The sequence below is a fragment of the Ctenopharyngodon idella genome, chromosome 10, assembly GCF_019924925.1.
Source record: "Ctenopharyngodon idella isolate HZGC_01 chromosome 10, HZGC01, whole genome shotgun sequence".
NCBI lineage: Eukaryota > Metazoa > Chordata > Actinopteri > Cypriniformes > Xenocyprididae > Ctenopharyngodon > Ctenopharyngodon idella.
This window is the reverse complement of record NC_067229.1, coordinates 47,366,654-47,390,909: the sequence shown is the minus strand read 5'-3', so window position 1 is coordinate 47,390,909 and position 24,256 is coordinate 47,366,654. Positions and strand designations below refer to the sequence as shown.

The 24,256-nt window shown below is 37.2% G+C and overlaps 2 protein-coding genes across 6 annotated transcripts; one reads left to right on the top strand and one right to left on the bottom strand.

Annotated features, from left to right (window-relative positions):
* Positions 1–449: 449 nt before the first annotated feature.
* On the bottom strand, positions 450–13,158 carry ccar2 (cell cycle and apoptosis regulator 2). 5 transcript variants are annotated; one of them, XM_051910423.1, is made up of 19 exons: positions 13,021–13,140; positions 12,717–12,746; positions 12,533–12,618; positions 12,324–12,438; positions 10,117–10,252; positions 9,273–9,390; positions 8,568–8,717; positions 8,281–8,491; positions 8,088–8,198; positions 6,088–6,251; positions 5,477–5,603; positions 5,239–5,367; positions 4,962–5,099; positions 4,443–4,667; positions 4,215–4,361; positions 2,982–3,090; positions 2,702–2,890; positions 1,628–1,800; positions 450–1,543 (listed from the first exon to the last, which is right to left on the bottom strand). In XM_051910423.1, the coding sequence occupies exons 2-19, from the start codon at positions 12,726–12,728 to the stop codon at positions 1,496–1,498; spliced, it is 2,388 nt and encodes a 795-aa protein (XP_051766383.1). In that variant the 5' UTR covers positions 12,729–12,746; positions 13,021–13,140; the 3' UTR covers positions 450–1,495. The 5 variants fall into 5 exon arrangements, with proteins under 5 accessions (XP_051766383.1, XP_051766385.1, XP_051766384.1 ...); XM_051910425.1 differs by having other exon boundaries at positions 10,117–10,201; XM_051910424.1 differs by lacking the exon at positions 12,717–12,746 and having other exon boundaries at positions 13,021–13,158.
* A 148-nt stretch (positions 13,159–13,306) lies between these two features.
* ddx56 (DEAD (Asp-Glu-Ala-Asp) box helicase 56) lies at positions 13,307–22,638 on the top strand. Its single transcript, XM_051910428.1, has 14 exons — positions 13,307–13,447; positions 14,730–14,891; positions 14,985–15,139; positions 15,597–15,767; positions 16,757–16,847; positions 16,925–17,166; positions 18,707–18,850; positions 18,998–19,111; positions 19,757–19,851; positions 20,143–20,213; positions 20,298–20,387; positions 20,474–20,579; positions 20,670–20,761; positions 22,321–22,638. The coding sequence occupies exons 1-14, from the start codon at positions 13,349–13,351 to the stop codon at positions 22,405–22,407; spliced, it is 1,719 nt and encodes a 572-aa protein (XP_051766388.1). The 5' UTR covers positions 13,307–13,348; the 3' UTR covers positions 22,408–22,638.
* Positions 22,639–24,256: the final 1,618 nt, after the last annotated feature.

The window sequence follows — 24,256 nt, the reverse complement described above, 5'->3', positions numbered from 1 at the left end:
TTTCCACAGCGATCTTATGTATTTATGAAAGAACTGCTCATTTTAAAATCTTCCCGGTCTACTGACATTGGTTAAGACATCTGCTTTAAACATAACAATGCTCATGATAACTTTCATTAACTCTACAACAGGTAAATCCACTTCACCAGCTAATTATGCTTCAACAGCGATGCCATAGAAATATACAGAGCTACCGCATAAACGGAAGTTCAAAGACAATATTCTAAAGATGGCGGCGCGCTTGTTTCTCTGGTAAATAAGGTCTATAAACCTTGTTTAGCTGAACTTGGGAGGAAATAGCGTCCTCTGTCGCAGTGGGTCAAAAACACACCATCAAACCAAAAAAATTTGACGTTTCCAGATACAGACATACACTGATTAATAATTAAAAATGAATATTTTTGAATTTTGGGACTGCTTATCAGAATAGAATGACAAGTACATTATGATTTGATGATCTGAAATTTATTGGCCAACTTCGTCACTAAACAAACTGTGGTTATTTCTTGAGGATTAAAAAATAGACAAAACAAAAAGAAAATAATATTTACATATATATTACATGTGATTAATTTTACTCATTAGTTTATTATGACACATCTTTGTCCACATCTTGGAATGCAATTGTTCAGAAACAGGCCATTAGAAAATATAAACGGTCCCTGAGGAAAAGACAAAAATACTTGCCAATTAAGTTTAATATTTTACTGTTTGCAAACCTTCCGAAATAGTTTCAGACTTTATTTAAAATGTATTCATTCTCACAATGGTGAATCATCACAGTAGGTTAACAAATAGAGTTGGGTTGAGTCAGAACCAAACCATTTTAATTGCAAGGAAGAATTCAGGCAGTATTTCCAGAATAATTGGACTTTCACTATACTTTAGTCTAGACTAAACACTAGACTAACCTCATGCGAACACTGGAGAATAATTATGGCGGTGGGTGGTTTCAAACAGTAAGGAAATGCTTCAGTACACAATAACAAATCTGAAATACAATAAAATCCAATTTGTCGAAATTAAAAAAAGAAATGTTGCATGCTTGTTTTCAACCTTTCTTTTCTTAAGTTAAAACCAAACTAGAGATCTGTCATTTAAAACGCTTTTTTTATAATCACAAAGGAGAATGCAAAGAAAAGAAAATTATACCGGGTTACAAATAGGTCTTTATATCTATATCTCTGTTTATGAGATTGTCAGTTTTGTGGAAGGATCATACTTTCATAGCTGCCAGAATTCAACAACAAAATAAAATTAAATAACACTAAATAAATAAACAACATTTCCTTTCCATATTAAGCACATTACGTTCTAAAATGAACCAGCAAAACATTTCACTTTTATTAATAAAATCCTTTACATTTCTATTTGCATGAGAAAACATCCATTTTCCCCCACAAAAAAGATGTTTTTTTTAAGCAAAGAAACAGAGGCTAAAATTTCTTTTATTTTCCTCGGTCTAAACACTATTGCATCGCCATCCGATGGAGCTCTACACCTTCTCATCCTTTCCTGCGTTCGCATTTGTAAGGGCCGTCGTCTAAACGATAAAAACATAGTATGTTAACACAAATCTGTCAAAATATAAAGTCATAAATGCATACAAAACACTCAAACACATCACCTGTTCGACCATCCTCTGCATCTTCTCAATGACAGAGATCATCTGACCGGTGTTTTCTCTCAGACTCTTCTCGTACGTTTTGTTGAGCGTCTCTGCTTTCTCAAGTTTCTTCTTCAGCTCTTTCTGTTGGCCATGCTCCTGTTCATTAGAGGCCTGTCTCGCTTCTGCTGCGTCTGAATCACACACACACCGTACACCATAAATTCAAATGCAAGCATTAAAATTTGTGCCTGAATATAATGGCAGAACTAAACACAAATTTATGATTCGATTTTGATTCACAAGCTTGTGATTCCGATTCAATTCCATATCAATTAATTGCGATTAACATGATACGGACATTATACGGATTTCGGTAAGTTGTACTGTATCTTTGAACATACCTTCTGATGTTCATTCATGTTTGTTGGATGCTATAACTTGTAAAGCGGAAGAGATGATTGTACAAACTACCTTGTAACCAATAGTGTCAACATGTGGGCAGGCTTTAGCATATCATTAATTATAAATGCTCTGAAGCAGGGGAGTCTCGAGAAGCCAGGTTATCCTGGTATATTTTTCAGTTGATATGAAAAATCGGGTTGATTTAGCAATATAGACTTTCTAAGGATACTGATTTTTAGAAGACAGCTGTCTGACTCGCGAACGGAAACATGGTTTGTGTAACATTAGCAACACATTATTAGCTGTTTGATAACGTAGTCAAGCAAAAGGCTAATCATATTAATTACCGTTATGTGTCTGACGTTGTAAAGAGCGACACCATTGTGCAGCGTTTACCTCAGTAAGTTGACCGAGTGGATCTCTGAGCTTGTGCGAGTGAGTGGAGGCAGGGCTTATTAGCATATTCATAGATCCATGTATAATAAATTAAGAAAGGGTGTAGAGTTACATTCACGCTATTTTACAGAAAAAAACCTTTAAATATGTCATTTTGGTGATCAAAGATGAGTTTTAAGGGATAAAATTATTGACTACAGGGGGACTTTAAGAATCATGATCGGTTCTTCAAAATGAGAATTGATTAAAATCAAGAAATCAATATTTTTAACCAAGCCCTAATTACAGTCTCACCGAGTCTGGATTGCAGCGTGGCAACGCACTTCTCCAGTTCACGCTGGGCCGCTTTGCTGCTCTCCAGCGACTGCAGTAGGTTTGGTAAGTTAATGACGTTCCCTCTGTAGTTCACCAGATCTGTGCTGTTGCTGCGACGGCCGGACCCTCTTTCTTTGCATGTCTGTCCAGGCAACATCGATTTATTCCCTGAGAGGAACACACAGTGGTACGGTTATAATACTATGGACAAATGTGTTTCCATGCATTATTAGATGGCATGCTTTTACAGCACACACACCCTCAGCGCTGATCCTGCCATCTGTCTGATCGCAGTCTGACCAGCGACTGCACAGATTCCTGTAAAGGCAAAGCCCGCCGACTGCAGCCTTTCTGACTAGATCCTGCGTCTGAGGAGAGACGGGAAATCAAACACACTTCACATATATTGCTTTTTACTTATAATCAAAGAATACAATCTAAAAAAATGTAATCTAAGTCTCTGGAGTCCCCTGAATGTGTCTGTGAAGTTTCAGCTCAAAATACCCCACAGATCATTTATTATAGCTTGTCAAATTTGCCCCTATTTGGGTGTGAGCAAAAACACAGCGTTTTTGTGTGTCCCTTTAAATGCAAATGAGCTGCTGCTCCCGGCCCCCTTTCCAGAAGAGGGCGGAACTTTAACAGCTCGTGCTTCGATTGTTCAACAACAACAAAGCTGGAGAATCTCACGCAGCCAAAATGAGGATTGTCAGTAACAGTGTTTAGTAGGGCTGTCACTAATGATTATTTTGGTAATTGGTCAATTATTTTGATGATTAATCGAGTAATCAAATATTTTTTGTGGTAGTAAAAATAGACCTAGGCAAAGACCTAATCCTGTAAAGATGACTTAAAATACATATATAACAACAATGAGACAATAATATTTGGTTCAAATAAAATATCAAAAGCAAGTAATCATGGTTTTATAGAACAACACTGTAAAAATACATAATATAAAAATAATATAAACATCATCTTAGGAAAACCAGTTTTTTCCAAATAAAATATGACTATAATAATAAAAAATTATAATTAAAAATATTTTTTAAATTTGATTTAAATTCTAAAAAGAAACAAATTAATAAAGAAATATACTATTGCGATAATACTGTTGTACTGTAAAAATAAAATAATATTTTTTATTATTATTATTATTATAATATTTAATATTATTTATATTAAAATAATTATATTATACTGTAGTAATATAAATATTAATATGACTATTATATAGTAATATAATTATTATACGATTATTATATAAAAAATATATATTTTTATTTTTTTATTTGAATTTTAAGAATTCAAATCAATATACTAATATTGCAATAATACTATTTTACTGTTAAAAAACAAAACAAAAAAAAACAAGCATTTAATAACAATAAATAAAATTACAGTAAAATTACAATACTAATATTTATGTCTGCCTTAATTTCCTTGATTTATCTGGCAGATTTCTAAGAAAACATCTCAGAGGAAATAAAACCTGAGCAGGGCTGAGAAACAGGCCGAGAGACAACAGGATGTTGAGCAGATCTGCTTCTCGAAGACTTCCTGTCAGCTGCCGGTCAAAGAACACCCAGGACAGAAGCACTTTACGGGGAAGTTCGGCCGTCCAGCCCAGATGACACTCCTTCAAGCACACAGAAAGAGATTTTAGGAGGAGAAACACTAGACACGTGGCTCAGATCCGAACAGAAATGTGACCTCTTACACTGTCTTTGGACGTCTGATTGTCTGAGGCGCTGCTGCTCTGCTCGTCTCCTCCTGCGCTTTGAGTTTTACTCTCTTTTAGATGCTCAGATTGTTTTTCACCTGGTTCAGAATCATCTGTCATTGTGACGTCCTCCTCATCCTTCTCTTTGAGTTTTCTCTTCTTTGCATCAATCAATCCTTTCTTTTTTGATGGCTGTTTGTCGGATGTTTTGGGCTCATCCTCCTTTAGAGAGAAAAGAGTGTAAAACAAGTTACAATAATAACTGGATTTTCATTCTATTTAAAGGGTTAGTTCATTCCGAAGATGAACAAAGATGAACAAAGGTCTTACAGGTGTGGAACGACGTGAGGGTGAGTAATTAATGACAGAAATTTCATTTTTGGGTGAACTATCACTTGTAACTAAAATTACAATGAAAACAGAAAATATAAAAATAAAAACGAATTCAAAATGTTAATAAAAAATGTTACAGTATGCAATGACACTAAAATAACACTGGTGTGCAGTCTAGTGTACCATGGGAGTGCTGTTGTCCTCTTTGACGCAGGTCAGCGGGACACTGGGGTCCTGAGGCAGACGGCAGAGACACTGATACAGCTGAAGCCCAAAATCCCTCTGGAGCATCTCGCTGAACATCTCCGCCATCAAGCTGACCTGATACCAGAACATGAGAGACATAAGATCAGATAATAATGCAGGTTATATCATGTCCAAGCCCGTTTACAACACGTGACATGCAAGTTCATCATTAAAAGTTTCAAATTTGCTGCATTTAACTTCTGTAACCACACACCTCACAGCTGTCTCGTGTCTGAAGACTCTGGGGCTCCAGCATTGACGACAGAGACACGACAGACAGATTCAGTCCAGCAGAGGGGTGAAAAATCACAGACGGTCCTTCTGGGAGCGACAAATCATCATCCTGGATGACAGGAAATAAAACAGACAAGCTAGAAGACATCTTTGATGGGATTTTTTATGCATAATGTTTATAAACTCAGCATAAACTCAAGCATATCTGCAGTCAGTACCAGCTGTTTTTGTTGTAACTTTGCCCAGTCTTCTTCTGCTGGCACTAGATTCCACACATCTGGCAACAACACCACAACTGTCTCCATTTTATCTCCTGAAAGATATCTCAGCTCCGCCATCTTGTACCTTTAGAGAGGAAGACATTTCCAGGCATTTAAGGGAAATGAGCACATTACTAATGATATAAAAGACATAAGGAGACCTTAGAAGGAAGTTTCTTCTTCTCACCAAACCTGCATTTATTTGATCACAAATACACTAAAAACAATAATTTTGTGAAATATTATTGCAATTTAACAAGACTGTTTTCTATTTTAATATAGGTTAAAATGTAATTTATTCCTGCGATCAAAGCTTAATTTTCAGCATCATTACTTCAGTCTTCAGTGTCACATGATCCTTCAGAAATCATTCTAATATGCTGATTTGCTGCTCAAGAAACATTTCTGATTATTATCAATGTTGAAAACAGTTGTGCTGCTTCATATCTTTGTGGAAACTGTGATTTTTTTCAGGATTCTTTGATAAATAGAAAGATCAAAAGAACAGACTCAAGACTCTATCGCAACATAGCTGGATTAAACTGAAATTAAAAATGAAATATACAGACCACTGTGTGCAGGCTGAGAGGTCTAGAGCGGTTTGATCCTTTATGCAGCGGACCGCAGCGTTGACCAGTGTCAAGCTGTCCTTTATTGGGTTCGCTCCATCTGCTTTGGGTGACCAGAGGCCTCCTGGGAGCCGCAGTTCACCTCCACTGTCCACCAACATGAACTACACCACAGAGAAAGAACAAATGAACTCACTTAACTTAATCACTTAAACTAACATATTAAAGAGCGATACAGAATATTCAGCAGGAAATAATGCAGAGCAGTGGATCTCAAGCTTTTTGACTCAAAGTCCCACTGTTGTCCAACATAATTTAAGGTAAGACATTTCCTCCAGTATTTCAGGAGGCCTATTATGCCCTTTTTCAAAGTCTTGATGTTGTTTTTGGGCTCTATAGAATTGGTTTTCATGCTTGAATGTTCAAAAAACAGTATTTTTCCTCATATTCTCTATTGTTCAGCTCCTCTCTTCCCAGTCTGTCAGTAACGCTCTGTTTAGTTCCTATCTCTATGAAGCCCCTCCTTCTGAAAAGCACAATGTGCTCTGATTGGTTGGCTGGAGCAGTGTGTTGTGATTGGTCAAGCGCTTCGAGTGTGTTTAGGAAATGTCCCGCCCCTTACCATATCCGCCAGTTTCAACACACTACTAACTAACTCACCCAGGCCCCGCCCCTTTATTTTGCATGTGCCTTGGACGGGAATTATTTAAATGAGGAATATTGAAATTCAAATAGACAACTTGCTGTTGTAATATAAATATAATAATAAGTGAATCAATAATAATATATTCATTTGAATAATTAAGCAAACTTGGAAGAGGCGTCGTGGTTGAGAACCAATGATGTAGATGGAACCTGATTTTTTTTTTGTTTTTTGGGATTTGATTGGAAAATGAAAATAAGCTAAGATATTATTGCTTAATATTATTTTTCCCACCTATACACCCTCAATTACATCAGCCAGAAAGGAAATTCAACCAGAAGTAAAGATTACAGATTATAAAGATTATTATTTCTTGAGTGGGAAAAAGAGATATCCAAAATCCCCTCTGCTTGAACCTAGTTTTATCCAATCAGTTCTGGAAACATATGCAAATGAGTGCACATGTAATCAGATAATGCCTCATTTGCATATTTAAACATAACATTTCAGAAAACTATAATACAAATACAAAAGTAATACAAAACAATTGTCTTAATGTACTGTAATTAATCAACTGGGTGAGTGTAGTGATATCAGTTAAAGGGGTGGTTGATTATGATTTCACTTTTTTTTAACTTTAGTTAGTGTGTAATGTTGCTGTTTGAGCATAAACAACATCTGCAAAGTTACGACGTTCAAAGTTCAATGCAAACGGAGATATTTTCTTTTACAGAAACGGCTTTTTAAGGACTACAACAAACGGCTGGTAGGGACTACAACAAGCTTCTTCCTGGGTTGGTGACATCACTAACCCCAAAATTTACATAAACCCCGCCCCCGAGAACACACAACAAAGGGGTGAGGCCATGTTGGGCTGCTTTAGAGAAGAGGAAGAGTTGTTGTAGTAGAGTGTTGTTGACATGCCGTCATTTTACGCTGGACTGCTTCACAAACGAGGGTCAATTTGTTGTTGTTGAGTAACCGAAGTGCAAGCTGTTAAAGCTCCGCCCTCTTCTGGAAAGGGGGCCGGGAGCAGCAGCTCATTTGCATTTAAAGGGACACACACAAAAATGCCGTGTTTTTGCTCACACCCAAATAGGGGCAAATTTGACAAGCTATAATAAATGATCTGTGGGGTATTTTGAGCTGAAACTTCACAGACACATTCTGGGGACACCAGAGACTTATATTACATCTTGTAAAAGCAGCATAATAGGTCCCCTTTAACATTTCTACCCTATTGACCTGTGGTGTCTTGCCTTAAAACAGTTTATTTTGATTTCATTCTGGTCTTTTTTTAGAAAACACAGCAGTTCAGTAGCTTCATGGGACGTCCTGTGAGCTCAGATGTTCTTACTTTGAGAAGTGTAGTGGGATGCACAGCCTCCTTCTGCGTCTGACCGTCCTTCAAGAGGTTACAACACTGTGAATACAAGTCCTCAAGGCACGGCATAGAAAACAACAGAACCTGCAGAGAGAACAGAGCAATTCTTGAGCAATGCATTCAGGAGTCTTGTATGGCCACATGATCAAAAGAGAGACACTCGTACCTTAACAGCAAAAGTGGCATCTGTGGACTCGCAAGCATCTGGTTTGGTTTCTGGCTGGTTTGATCCTATGTGAAAGTGACACGGCCCTCTCAAAGGAAGAGGCTGGTCGGGCGGGAAGCTCTCGGTCCAGGACAGCTGGAGGTGAAAGAGGTTGGGGGTCAGGTGCAGGTGCGGGTACCGCCGCTGAAGCTCCAGATAATCACAGGCCTGGCTGAAAAAGTCAAGAGGAAGTGACAATGAGTTTATGGTTCATCAGAAGGTCCCAGAGTTGTTTACGACTGACTTACGTGTCCCTGGAGAAACAGGAGAATAACGGCGCACTGTGTGTGGTTACAGAGCTGCTTTTTTTGGGCACTTCCTCCTCGGAGGCTGCCCTCCATCTTTTCCGTTTTTGGTGCATGGCGTCTGATCCCCACGGTCCTCCGCCACCGTCCTCCCTGAGTCACGCCACAAGGAGCAACAAGGACACACGTCAGCGTGTTAAAAACAGGACAGTCTTCAAGGGCGCTCACACAAAAACAACAGAATGAGGCACTTAAATCAGTTCATGTGACCAGAAATTGAGTATGTGAATAGCATACTAACTATAATATTTGAAAGAAAGTACAATATGCATAAACACTTTGATTGAATTAAATACTTTTATTCAGCAAGGAAGCGTTAAATTGATCAAAAGTGCAAAGCAATTAAGCAATTAATATACAACAGAACACACTGCATGGACTAGTGTATCCCACAATGCAATGCTCTCAACTTGACCTCACATTTCTAGTCTGACGAATGATCCTGATGTCATCAACCTCAATTTTGACTGCCAAAAGTTCTATGCAAAATGATATGATAATTGGATACAACTCATTTTAAATATGCAACGTAGTGAGCATAATCATCAATTCAGCATAAAATAGTTCATCGTTGCAAAGTGGAAAGTATTTAGTAAAATAACATGCAGAATACACTGACTACACAGTATTCCAGGTCATGTGACTCACCAGCGTCCACCTCTACGTCCTCCCATGATCTCAGCGTGTCTTTTCCGTCCTCCACCCCAACCGTCAAACGGACCGTTCCAGGGCATCTGCTGGTGATGGGACATCTGGATCATTCCACCTGTGACATACAGATTTATATGACTGCAAATTTTTAAAGATCAAAGTGCAGATACATGGAATTATTGAATCGCAAAAGAAAGAAACAAATCTGAACTGCATAAAGCGAGTCGTCAGCAATTCCAGTCTCACTTCCTGCACAAACCTACACAGTTTTGTAATACATTTGCAAAATGCCAGCCTATGGTCTTCATTGGCTGCTTGCGAACGTCTACTTTGCACTGTAGTTGTAGCTGAGACTGGAAGAGTTTGTGTTGTCGACATGTAAAGTGAAAGCGGTGTGAAAGAAAATCTAATTCCAAAAGATGAGACTCATGCTGGAATTGATACGCTAAAAACGACGCCATCGTTACTATTCGTGTTACTGTGTATCAAGTGCTGAGGAAGATCCAGAGCTGAAATTCTGATATGTTAATGAGCGTTTCATTTCCGACGTGCATTATAAGTGGTAGACCAATCACAACAGACTTGGCCATCTGACCAATCAGAGCAGAGTAAGGATGGGTTTAGAGAGTCCTAATCCTTTATCAAACCATTTCAGACACTGTGAGTAATGAGGTGATGCTGCAATGTATATTATGAGAAAATGAATGTGTTTTTTGACCTTGGATGCATGTAAACCTATTGTAGGAGACTCCACAACAAAATTAGGAACCTGTAAAATAGCATAATAGAGGCACTTCATCAAAACTGTTTTAGTTAATGATAACAACACTGCATCACGTACCAGGGTTTGGCTGCATACTGGGAATCAGTGGTGGAATTTTGGGAGATTTCAGCAGGGGTTGAGGTTTGGTCCCTAAAATGCCAGGCTTCATATTGGTTGACATAGACGGCAGCAGCGGAGGAGGAGATTTGAACGGCTTACAGAAAGAAACCAGAGAAAGAGAGATCAGGTATAAAAAATGACATGGTAATCATACACTCATTCATTACACTCTCGAGAAATATGCAGTAATTTTACATGTTTCTAGAAGCTAAATATTTACATTTTTTGTAATTTTAGATTAAAAATTGTAATTTTAGTTCAGCAACACTCTAGGAACTACGGCTTTCACAGAACAGATATTAATAGCTAATATAAATGTTAATAGACATAAAATAAATATAGCAAATTTAACATTTTATTGTTCCCAAAATTTTGAAATGTTTAGTGGAAATTCAATTTTTTTTGCTCTAAAACAACCGTTTTATAAAGCTAGGATGAATCTTAAGAACATGCCCAGGTGTTACTACAATACTACAAGAAAGTATTATTTTTATTACTGTATATATACTGCATTACAAGTTTTGCTAATGCAAATACACTAAAACGCATAAAAAAGATAAAATATTTGGTCACGCTTTATATTAGGCGTCTTTAACTACTACATATTTGTGTCAAAATAAATTGTTAGGAACAATGTACTTATTGTGTTGATGTTGAATTATTATACATGTTGAAAAATATCCATATTTAAAACTTTATAAACTATAATCACCGGCTTCTGGCTACAGCCATACGCGCACTCACGAGAGAGTTGAGTTCTGGCGGACGGGTGACCTCTGACCCGACGTATGATGTAGCATAAGCTTAGGTGAGAAATGACAAACGTGGAAGCGCAAATCAATAGAGCGGATAGGGCAATACAAACACGAATTAGAAGTCTAAAATGAGAATTTTTAAAGAAAAATGTCAGAGAATTTCAATATAACAGAAGAGGAGCTACGTCAAACATCAGGTCAGAGGTCACCCGTCCGCCAGAACGTGACTCTTCAGTTGCCGAAAGCCAGAAATTATAGTTTAATATAGATATTTTTCTTACAAAAATGCATGGCTTCGCTTCAGAAGGCCTTTATTAACCCACTGGAGTTGTATGGATTATTTTTATGATGGATAGATTCGCTTTTTGAAGCTTCAAAATCTCGACCCCCATTCACTTCCATTATAAAGCTCGGAAGAGAGATATTATTCAATATAGTTAGCATATTGCGTATTGCAATTGTTATATTTTCCAAGGATCAGCATTCTCCCCTAAAAGTGATAGGGCAGACCAAACCGTATGTCGTAGAGACTTGAAACTTTGAAATTTTCGGGTATTTTGGGTTTTTTGAAAAACCTACTTTTGCGAACTAGTCCTAGGTTTTTTGCCCGATCGGAACGAAGCTAGTGCAGGACAATTCTCTGGACTCTCTAGATTAATAATTATCAAAAAAAAGTTGAACTTTACCCTTTGGGTCGCTGTAACAGGGTCATTTAGAAAATGGGCGTGGCTAAATATACCCAAAAGCCTATAAAATCTAAACGAAAACTCAGAACTTCACGAGACGAAATCAGCGTTGGAAACACGGAACCTAAGCTGATTAACTAAATGTAAAAGCCCAAATGTCAAAATTTTGACAGGAAGTGGCAAAAAAATCCAATCAAAGATGTTCTTGGGTCATTTTTTATGCTCTCATATATATAAGTGTCTATAACTTCAAAACGAAATGAGATATTTCCACCAAATTTGAAACACATATGTATGGACACACTCTGAGGACACCCAAAAAAAGTGGTGGAGATTGGGCAATAGGTGGTGCTAACTGTCAAAAAACCTTTAAAAAACATATTTTTCCTTACTAAATTGCCTCTATTGCCTGTAAATGGTCTTTTCCAAGTGTTTACATGCTTGCTAAATAAAATATAATACCTTTTTATGTGCTTAAAGGCCTTAAATGCTTGAACCCCGGTAAATGCTGCTTGCAGCTTTAATTCTGATTGTGTTCAGCTGAAAGAAGAAAGTCAAATACACCTAGGATGGCTTGAATGTGAGTAAATCATGGGATAAATCCATTTTTGGGTGAAGTATTCCTTTAATGTAAAGAGGGACCAAATATTTAGTGCATTTCTATTATATAGCAACTTCTTAAGGACATGTTATTAAAATATGAGCCCAAAATGTTGCTCCCTACCTGTCCGTTCAGGGTCTGGACTTTCTGTGCCGTCCAGCTGATGGGTTTCAGGGGGTCCTGGACCGCTTTCACCAACACTTTCTCACCCACCAGGGGAACGCGTCCCACCACAACACTGCGGCACAATCCACAAACCCTCCACTGAACCTCAGATCTCATCACATCAACCTGACACTCTGATTAATGCAGAATAAAACAAACATACAAACCTCACTGGAAAATGAACCTCCTGATCCACAATCCCATGATGCTCCTGCATCTGTGTGACCACCCCGGTAAACACACGTTGCCTCATCTGAACACAGAATCATGCAGCGTTTACACAACAATAAATGAGAATGTGTATCTTGCTTTTATGCACAATAATATTGAACAAATTCCCATCATATGTACCTGTGTCTCCATATCAGATTTTCTTTTCTCCTTTGCATGCAAAAGAAAGTATACTGAGTGCTTCGGGACACATGCGTACACAATATAAATGTATGACTGAAATGTTACAAATAAATGTGCAGTGATTTGTCTGCTTGTTGTGTAGGTCAGCAGCAGCATGTGTAATATTTACTTCCTACTGCATTAGCATTACAGTCATGACAGTTAAATGCGGTTTTCCCGTATCCTCAGATCTTTATTTACGACGAAACTGCTAGACAATATGTTAAATAATGTGATGATACATTTAAGAGATAAAACTTACTTGGATTTTGTGTTCGTGGTCTGTTTTTTCTCTACGTTGATGCTTTTGTTTGTCTTGTGTCAGTTCATCAAACGGGCGTTTCAGACATCGGCGCCATCAAGCGGTGAGTCAAAGTAACTACAGGTGAAACGCCTTAAACTGCGTTTGATTGTAAATACAACATCAGAGACCGTAGAAAAACCTTAAATGTGACATAAACATTCATAGATAGTTTTCTAACCTTTGTTATTCTTCACAGACGGTTGTATTTGTATTAAAGGGACGTCGTGTTGTTTGACCTGCAGTTCTCTTCCAGTACCATAGGTGGCGCTGAGGCGCAGCGGGTTTAATGTCTCGCTCGTCTCGTCTGTGCGCAAACACACGTGTGAAGATGGAGGTGGATAGACTGCACTTTCATGAGATGGGCTTAGATGATCGGCTATTAAAGGTAAAATATATAGTTGTGCTAATAATATAAAGTCTGCCTTCCTCGAAATATCAGACACTAGGATATCAACAGTTTGTTTTGTGCCGTTTGAATGTATTTAGTGACTGGTTCGACATTATATTTACATGCTAACATTAGCACTGTCATTTCTGAAATATAGGATAAAATATATTTCTCTTATTCTGTCTATTTCATTAGGATCTATGCAAACATTTAATTCTGGTTCAACAGATTCACCATAAATGCCTTTCTTATATCTGTATTTAGTTAAATGGTTACTTACCATAGTTCCTGTCGAAATACTATAGTTAGTACAGAAAACCTGTGGTACACACACACACACACACATACATTATATAAGTGTATGTATATCACATATATGTATATATATTAGTGCTGTCAAATCGATTAATCGTGATTAATCACATCTAACATAAAAGTTTGTTTACATAATATATGTGTATAAGTATATATATTATATATGTTTGTGTGAATATACACACACTCTTGCATATAGTGCTGTCAAACGATTAATCACATCCAAAATAATATAGTTGCATAATAATACATTTTTAGTTTACATAATATACATGTGTGTACTGTGTATTTTTAATATGTGTATATATATATATATATATATAAACACACACACATTCATGTATATATTTATCAAAAATATATTATATTTATATATAAAACATTAATATTTATTAGAGATGCATTGATATTAAATTTCTCCACTGATACCAATAGCCGATTATTCAGAGTGATATCTGCTGATACCAATAACCACACCGATAGTTTGGGGGGTTCTACCTTTTATACCTTTTTAAATTAATAATAATTTCATTATAATTAATAATTGATCATTATGTTTTTAATTACTATAGTTTGAAAGAAATGCAAATAAAAACTTTATTTTCTCCAGTCTCCATTTCATCAACTAGTTTCAGAGTAACTGGTATCAGTTATAAACATAAACACATTACTCAAATTAATATTAACAAACATTAACTAAATTCTGAAGATTAAATGAATATTTCTTAACTTTCTGAATGTTATTAATTCATATAATTATTATTAAATGTGTGTGTGTGTGTTTGTGTGTGTGTATCATATATATGTAGTTGTATTAGTGCTGTCAAATCGATTAATTGTGATTAATCGCATTGAACATAAAAGTTTGTGTTTACATTTTTTTATATAATATTTATTACACACACACACATCACCTTCAAGAGTTGTGAAGGATATATTATTTAGTTTTGTGGTTGTTTTTCAGGCTCTGGCCGATTTAGGCTGGTCTCATCCCACCCTCATCCAGGAGAAAGCCATCCCGCTGGCGCTGGAGGGGAAAGATCTGCTGGCCCGAGCCCGAACCGGATCAGGAAAAACCGCAGCCTATGCAGTTCCACTGATCCAAAGAATCCTCACATCCAAACAGGTGATGTGTGGCTTTTATTCATCTATACTAAGCCTCAATGACAGAAATAAGTAACATTTGTTGTCACTGATGTTGTTTGTTTGCTGTGAGCAGACTGTACGTGAGCAGCAAATTAGAGCTCTAGTGCTGGTCCCGACTAAAGAACTGGGCCAGCAGGTCCAAACTATGATCCGACAGCTCACTGCGTACTGCGGCAGAGACGTGCGAGTGGCCGACATCTCTGGGAAGGCAGATCTATCAGCACAGAAGTCAGTACTACAGCAAATCACTCTGTTAATCAAGTGCTGCTCATATTGGGCTGAGCAAATTTGATAAACTAATTATATCTATATACGGAACTAAATTAGATAAAAGATTTGATGGTATCTTTCCTGAAATGTATGTATCAAGACTACAATGGAGGCATTTCAGGGAGTTCAGAAACAGTGACACTGATAGAGAGAAGAACTCCTGCTGGAGAGACTTTGCAGACCTTTCATGCTGAAACAGCAACATTACACACTGAAGAAAGATGAACTTGTAAAAAAGCATAATAGGACCCCTTTAACCATAATAACCATGCTCAAGTTAAATCAAGTTCACTCAGGAATAGATTTAATCTCATTAAGTCTCATAAAAAGCTCATTTAAGATCTCAAGTGTGATTCTAAGTGAAATTAAAAGTTATTGATTCCAAGAAACATTTACAATTCTTTGTCTTTCACAGGCCCATTTTAATGGAGAAGCCGGATATTGTGGTCAGCACGCCGTCCCGTGTTCAGGCTCACATTAACGCCCAGAACCTGCAGCTGCACTCTTCATTAGAGATGCTGGTCATCGACGAGGCTGATCTTCTCTTCTCGTTTGGGTTTGAGGCAGACATTAAAAGCCTGCTGTGGTACGTGTCTTGTTAGCTGTTTTAATTTGTAAAACTATTTTGCAGGGGGAAAAAATCAGACCAGGTCAAAATCGCATCGTTGAGAGGAAAAAAAAAGTCACATTTTAATATTACTTTCCAAAAATAATGTCAAATATTGGTAAATAAAAACAGTTTGTTTACAAACATTATCAACTTACGTATTAAACGTGTATTTTAGTTCCCCTCACTCCACAACAAATCCTTTAAATTTAACAGGGTTCAGATCAGAACAGGAATGAAAAATATAAGTATAAAACAAACATAAATTATAGCGCCATTCAAAATAAACAACATTTATTATAAATGCCAAGCCTAAACTACTTTATTTGAAGGATTAGTTCACAGAATTAAAATTTCCTGATAATTTACTCACCCCTCACTTAAGATGTTTATGTCTTTCTTTCTTCAGTCGAAAAGAATTTTTTTTTGAGGAAAACATTCCAGGATTTTTCTCCATATAGTGGACTTCACTGGGGTTCAACGGGTTGAAGGTCCAAATTGTAGTTTCAGTGCAGCTTCAAAGAGCTCTACACGATCCCAGACGAGGAATAAGGGTCTTATCTAGAGAAACCATCGTTATTTTCAAAAAAAAAAATAATTATATACCTTTTAACCACAAATGCTCATCTTGCACTGCTCTGCGATGCGCCACGCATTACGTAATCACGTTGGAAAGGTCACACGTGATGTAGTCGGAAGTACCGACACAGTGTTTACAAAGAGAACGTTCAAAGACAAAAAAGGTAAAACAACGATGTCGAACGATTTTGAAGTTGGAGAAGAAAATGAGATGGAGTTTTTCGCCCGGCACAGAGCAGTGCAAGATGAGCATTTGTGGTTAAAAAGTACATTTTTATTTTTATTTTTTTTAGAAATGACTGATCGTTTCGCTAGATAAGACCCTTATTCCTCTACGTCACATTTTTTAAGGTACAACATCTAGTATTTGTCTCTGTTCACCTCTGCAGTCACTTACCCAAGATCTACCAGGCGTTCCTTATGTCGGCCACACTGAATGATGACGTTCAGGCCCTGAAAGAGCTCGTCCTCCACAATCCGGTGAGTGCAGAAGCAGAGAAGCAGTAGCAGCTTGTGTGTATTGGCTGGATCTGATAGTCTTCCTCCACCTGTTGTAGGTGACGCTGAAGCTCCAGGGTTCTCAGCTGCCCGACAGCTCTCAGCTCCAGCAGTACAGCATCAAATGTGAGGAGGAGGATAAGTTCCTGCTCATCTACACCCTCCTGAAGCTCGGCCTGGTTCGAGGGAAGACGCTCATATTCGTTGGCGAAGTGAACCGCTGTTACCGGCTCAAGCTGTTTTTGGAGCAGTTCAGCATCCCTGCTTGTGTCCTGAACTCTGAATTGCCGGTTCACTCCAGGTGGGTTTATTTTTTTAAAGCTGCAGTGTGCCATTTCTGCACCATTAGAAAGTCCCGCCATTGGTCGAGTCAGCGTTGCTGTGTCGATTCACTTCCAGGGTTATTATCATGAACTAAAACTATTAAAAATGATAGAAATAAAGCTGAAATAAAATGTAAATATTAGATGAAAAACCTTTTTTATACATATATATTTTATTCAGTGAAAATGACAAAATAACAGAAATCAAGGATTACATTTAAACATGACCCAAATTTTGGTAAATTGTATGAAAAACGTTCAACTAAACAAAAAGTAGAAATGTTGCATTGGCAGCTGACTGAAATAAGTTGAAGTTGAGGCACTAAAATACTAACTGAAAATAATAGAAAAAACTGAAATAATAATAAATATAGCTGCAAGCAGCAATTATCGGGGCCAAGCACAAAGTCGGCATGAAAAGTGCAACAATGAGCAAATGTAAGACCTATTAAGATAATTTTAGGCAAAATAGCTGAAAAATCGTAAATACAGTCAATGAGAATGACTTAATGGTTTATCACTTTCAACCAATAGGTGTCGCTGTTACCAAATTAATGTGGTGGGGTCAGAGTGAGGTGACAACGACACAAAGTTTGGTGTCAATATGCCACAGCATTGCAGAGATACAGCCTCAAGAGTCATTTTGGCATCATGCCTCAACTTCACTGCTGTGGCATATGAAAACGGTTTTGTCTATTGACAAGAAATCCATAACTTTTTGTCGGCACAGTCTGAAGATGATCTGACTCGAATTTGGTGAAAATCGGTCAAACGGTCTAAGAGGAGTTCGAAAAAGTATGTTTTTAAAGAAAATCAAAATGGCGGAAAGGAAGTTTGGCCAAATATGGCAAAATTGCTATCGATGTTCTTGGCATGACCCAAGGAATCTATTGACCAGTTCTTCATTAAATAGGTTAATTTATTCTAACGTTATTAGCATTTTTCGGAATTTCATTATAACTTTTGACCACATGGTGGCGCTGCCCCGAAATTTTTTGTGTACTGTCAGGGCATGGTGCCGAAGATACATACAGAGTTTCGTAGCAATACGCCAACGCGTTTGTAAAATATAGCATTTTATGACAAAATTCAAAATGGTTGACGCCCAAAATAGTCGATATGGGAAAATTGGGTATCATTCGACAGTGCTGTGCTGAGAATGGTTTGATGAATCGCCTTGAATTCTATAACTTTTTGTCAGCATGGTTTGAAGATGATCTGGTTCACTTTTTGTAAACATCAGAGCAATGGCCTAGGAGGAGTTCGAAAAGTAGTTTTTCGAAAAATTCAAAATGACCGAGAATTTTTCATGATGGAAAATGACGTCAGGGTGCAATCAAATCGTCTTGAGCCAAGCAGCACTTATAAAAAATAATATCAACCAGAAATGTCTATAATTATTATTACGCTGTGAATATTGTTTACCTCAAATACGGCACATTGCAGGTGTTAAATGTGTTTAAGGCTGTTTTCATGTTGCATTCGATGTACTTATTTTTATTTCGGTTTGTTTTTCAGGTGTCACATTATCGCTCAGTTTAATCAGGGCTTCTACAATTATATTATCGCCACAGACGAACAAGGACTAGAGAATCCCGCTGGAAGTTCCCAGAAAACACGGGAGGGAGGAAAGAAGAAAAAGTACTCTGGGAAAAGTGGAAAGTATGAGTTCCTACTAGCAAATGAAATTCATGAAACATTTAAAATATGAAATAAGATTTTTTTTTTTTTTTTTTTTTTTTTTTTTTTTTAATCACGTAAATTGTTTCAGCTTTAAACATTTATACTGACTTTGTTTTGCCCTCCCAGAGGCAAAGACAGGGAATATGGCGTTTCCAGAGGGATCGATTTTCACAACGTGTCTAATGTGATCAACTTTGATTTTCCCACTTCAGTCGACTCCTACATTCACCGTGTCGGCAGGTACACTGATAGTTATTATCTGATAACTTAATTTAAATTAACAAAAATTATTTTAATACTTATAAATTTAGTTTTAGTTAACATACTGATTTACTTATTTTATATTTTCAGTTTTAGTAATTTTATGTGCTTTTGTCATTTTTATAGTCTATTTTTTAAATATATTTAGCATGAATTTATATTTATTTCAGTTTCAGTTTTTTTAATTTTGTTTTTATTTAGTTGCTATTTCTAATTTTTAAGATTTTAAGTTTTTCATTTAATGTTTATATTTTATTTTATTTCAGTTTTATTTAAATTAATGAAAATTATTTTAATAGTTATGGATTTAGTTTAAGATAACATACTGATTTACTTATTTTTATATTTTCAGTTTTAGTAATTTTGTGCTTTTTTATTTTTATAGTCTTTTTTAATTCTATTTAGCATTCATTTATATTTATTTCAATTTCAGAAACTTTAGTACTTCAACATAAACTAATTTTATTTCATTTAGTTATGTCTAATTTCCGTTTAAGATTTGTTTTTCATGTAATATCTATATTTTATTTCAGCTTTATTTAAATGAACAAAAATTATTTTAATACATTTAGATTTAGTCTACTATAATACTAATTAATCCTGATTTTGCCTGCTTCCCTTAAGAACGGCTCGTGCGGATAAACCCGGCACTGCGCTGTCCTTCATATCTCATACAGAACTCCCAACATTCACGGAGGTTGAAAACGCTCTTACTGGAGGTAAAAGTCACAGGCTTCAGAAGATATTTATCTTAAAGTAGTCATGGAAAACTAAATTATGCCTGCTTGTGCTATTAAAAACCTAATATTATTAACTAACATTAAAAAAATTATTATAAATAAAATGCTGGTATTGTTTAGAATATTGTCCCTTTAAATATCTTTAAATGTTTATTTTATTTTATTTTTTTTTTTATGCAAATGTTGCAGATATGAAGGAAGAAAAGAACACTTGCATGTTTTAAGACAATTTTTTCACAAGCAAATGTATTCCTCCTCCTCTGTTTTCAGACACAGAATGTGTTTTGAAGCCGTACGGGTTCAAAATGGAGGAAATCGAGGGATTCAGATACAGATGTCGGGTATGTTTGTGTCCTCATATAGTACTGAAGCTGTATTTGTGGTTTGGTTTGCCTGAAGTCTCTTGTATGGTATAATTTACCCAGGATGCCATGAGATCAGTCACAAAGCAGGCGGTGAAGGAGGCCAGACTGAAGGAGATCAAACAAGAGCTGCTCAATTCAGAGAAACTCAAGGTTTGTGCTCTTTAAGCACGGCTCATTTTAACTAGTTCATCTCTAATGTTGATTGACTGTAGTAACTAATTTCCTTTATCTGACAGACGTACTTTGAAGACAATCCCAGAGACCTGCAGCTGCTACGACACGACAAAGACCTTCATCCCGCTGTCATCAAACCTCACATGAAGAACGTGCCCGATTACCTGAGTAAGGAGCGATTGCCTTTTGATTGATCTATATATTGGACGCACAGACAAATGGACCTCAAAAACACTTTTTTTTTCATGTCCGTTTCAGTCCCAGATGCGCTGAAAAGTCTCGTCAATCCTCTAAAACAAAGGAGGAAAAGGAGGTTTAAAGCAAGTGGCGTGATGCTGAGCAGCTTTAAGGTGAGAAAACAAATCGTTCATTTATTTTATCATTGTGTCCACGTATGATGGGGGAGGAGAGTGAGCCAGTCAGCGGTAGGGGGCGTGTCCACTCATGATGGGGGAGGAGAGAGAGCCAATCAGCACTAGGGGGCATGCCCATTTATGATGGGGGAGGAGAGAGTGAGCCAATCAGCAGTAGGGGGGGTGTCCACTCATAATAGTGAGGAGAGTGAGCCAGTCAGCAGTAGGGGGCGTGTCCACTCGTGATGGGGAGGAGAGAGTGAGCCAATCAGTAGTAGGGGGTGTGTCCATTTATGATGGGGGAGGAGACAGTGAGCCAATCAGCAGCAGGGGGCGTGTCAACTCATGATGGGGAGGAGAGACAGTGAGCCAATCAGCAGTAGGGGGCATGTCCACTCATGATGGGGGAGGAGAGAGAGCCAATCAGCACTAGGGGCGTGCCCATTTATGATGGGGAGGAGAGAGTGAGCCAATCAGCAGTGGGGGGGGTGTCCACTCATGATGGGGTAGGAGAGAGAGTGAGCCAATCAGCACTAGGGGGCGTGTCCATTTATGATGAGGGAGGAGAGAGAATGAGCCAATCAGCTGTAGGAAGCATGTCCACTCATGATGGTGAGGACAGTGAACCAATGAGCGGTAGTGGGCGTGTCCACTCATGAAGGTGGAGGAGAGAGAGTGAGCAAGAGGGAGATTTGAAGAAAGACTGTAGAAAGAGAGATGGCTGAGAGACATTATAAAAGAGAAAAGTTCAGATGAATATCACTGGGAAAATAAGGGTTATGATCAGGCAAGAGCTTTAGGACCCGCGTTAATATTAGAAAAGCGTTCCAGTGCTGGAGAGAACTAAGCGGGAAGGCCTGAAAACAGACACCAAGGTTGCGTTGTTTCTGCTCCATATGTCAGTAACATTGGTCAACTCTTACTTCTTCCTTGTCGCTTGTTCGTCATCTTTGCTTTATTTTTCACAAAGCACTATCTTGCTTCACTTCAGCTATGATATTTGTGCATTTGGGGGCGGAGCAATAAAGGGAAGGGTGTGTTTGTCTGGTTTGATTTCAAATATCAACAGTGTTTCTCAGAAATCACTTACTGCATAATGTTTAAAGGTGCAGTAAGTGCGGTACTAATTCAGCTTCCACGTAAACACTGAACAATATGTGCTTAATAATAACGCACATTTATCTAGGATTTCATTAGAGCGAGCAGCCATGTAAAGTGGCTAACTTTAGTCTACTACTTACATTTCAAAAGATACGCCATCTTTGACGTTGATGAATGATAGCAAACATACTGTAATTACCTCATGGGCCAGCCGTGTTAATGATCTGTCCGTCACGGACTTCATGACTTTGCCACTTCCTGTGTAGTTTTTATTTTCTGCGACCAACCGACTATCTAAAATTTGGTCGACTAAGCCTCTTCTCAACGACTAATGTTTGCTCAACTATTAGGAGGCAGCCCTAGATATAATAACGTGATGTTGCTTAACTAGAGTTGAATACTTGATAGGACTTGAATTGTGCATAAAAACAGATCTTTTCTATTTGTTGCATTAGCACAAGAATTTCAAAGGCAAAAATCCACTGAAGAGTTTTCGCTACACGAAGAAGAAGCGTGGTGAAAAGAAGGCTGGGAAATCCTAACGGCTTCAGAGACATTGGGATCGGATTGGGATGTTGAGGAAATCTTGATGTAACTAATCATCTGAACACTTTGTAAACAGGCAGTGAACTGTGACTATCGCCCTGTCTCACTGCATGTTTGAAATATACCTTGTAATATTGTGTTCCATTAATACTGAATATAAAATATGACATGTTTCATGTTTATCGACTAAAATAAATCTTTTATATCCGTATAAATGGACAAACAGATCCTGCAGTTGTAATTTGATGTCCACAAAAACCACCATTGATCACAAGAACACAACAGACTAACTATGGTGCAGGTTACTGGTTAAAAACTGATGAAAGGCATGTTTTGTTAATGCCAAATATTTATTATTAGTCAACATGTTCAATTTTAGTACAATTAATGAGTATGTGAAAGGGAACAATTATTTTTAAACATCACTAAATGCTCGGGTTCTTCTAAAATGAGCCAGCAATAATTTGGCAATGGCAATTACCAGAAAAAGGCACCTCAAAAGGTCTTACACTATTTTACCAATTGGTTAGTTAGTTAGTCGTACACATGAAGTGTAACTTGTATGTTGCGGAGGGCAGATCTGAGCACACTCATTTAGATGTGAATATAACACTGTCATGTTTCCTATGTTGAAACATCTCAACCATTCAAAAGCAAACACAGAACAAGTGTTTACTGAACATAAACATCGACACACACACGAAACTCCATGGAGTAAGAAATTTCAATCCACCTCTACTGACGTATAAAAACCACAACATTAGTGTCTGAACATGTCATAGTGATGAGTTTAAGATGTGTAGATTCTCGAGTTCATCACGTCAATCATACAAAACTTTCCTCTAGTGCCAGCTGGTACAGCATATATACATCTATCTACTGAAAAACATGAGTGAATCCCATGAAAAACATGAGTGGAGTGGGTTATATTTCACCACAAAAATGAAAAGAAAATTCTATTTTGCTTAAACAAAATAAAGCATATTTTAAGACATTTTCAACACAATTAAGCACATTTCACCCCCAAATTCTCATTACTGTAAGACATATTCCAAATTAATTTCCATTATTCACAACTGTTTAAAACTTTTTTGTGTGTGTATTAAAGGCACAATATGTAATTTATCACCACTAGAGGTCGCCTATTCAAAATAAAGGCGTAGCTTGATGACCCCGAGATTGAGTGCAGAATCATGGGAGATGTCGTCTTCACCTCACAGCCAGGGGAAAAGAATCCGACAGGACTTCAAACAGAAATCATGTTCACGGATGAGATTATTAACATTACTGTAGTATGAAGCAGAGCAGAGCCGAGTGCTGTTGGAGCTGAACGAGGCCGCTGGAGCGATTGCTAATGAGAGACGAGCGTGACACACGCTTCGAGAGCAGCGGAAGTTTTATTATGGCGCAGTCGCTGCTTCTGCTTCTTCCGGTCAAGCGTATGTGGGGTAACACAGCACTGTTTATCATATTAGATACATGTGAGTGTGTTAAATGTCCTGGTTAAAATTGCTTATATCTCTGGATTGAAAAAATCTGGGATAATGTAAGTACACAAGTCAACAAAAAATATAACAGTGGTTTTTGGATATTTTAATCCAAAAATCTTACATATTGTGTCTTTAAATTTTTTTTAAACTTGTAATTTAAATCAGCATAAAGGCAGTACAATAAATATCATGGCATATATGTAGTTTACTATTAAAAAAAACAAAAAAAAACTTTGCATTATGATAATGAAAATTCAGGGGAATTTGTGCTTAATTGTTAGAATGAAAAAATATTATTGGTCCAAAATGTAAAAAAAAAAATTAAATAATAATAATAAAATTATGATTTTGGGGT

Coding starts and splice junctions, on each gene's coding strand:
- ccar2 (XM_051910423.1), bottom strand. Junction 8,718..9,272: donor GGACGTAGAGGTGGACGCTG/GTGAGTCACATG, acceptor GGCGTGACTCAG/GGAGGACGGTGGCGGAGGAC. Junction 4,362..4,442: donor ATCAGACGTCCAAAGACAGT/GTAAGAGGTCAC, acceptor GTGTGCTTGAAG/GAGTGTCATCTGGGCTGGAC.
- ddx56 (XM_051910428.1), top strand. CDS start 13,349: ATGTCTCGCTCGTCTCGTCTGTGCGCAAACACACGTGTGAAGATGGAG. Junction 16,848..16,924: donor AGCTCGTCCTCCACAATCCG/GTGAGTGCAGAA, acceptor CACCTGTTGTAG/GTGACGCTGAAGCTCCAGGG. Junction 20,388..20,473: donor TCAATTCAGAGAAACTCAAG/GTTTGTGCTCTT, acceptor TTTATCTGACAG/ACGTACTTTGAAGACAATCC.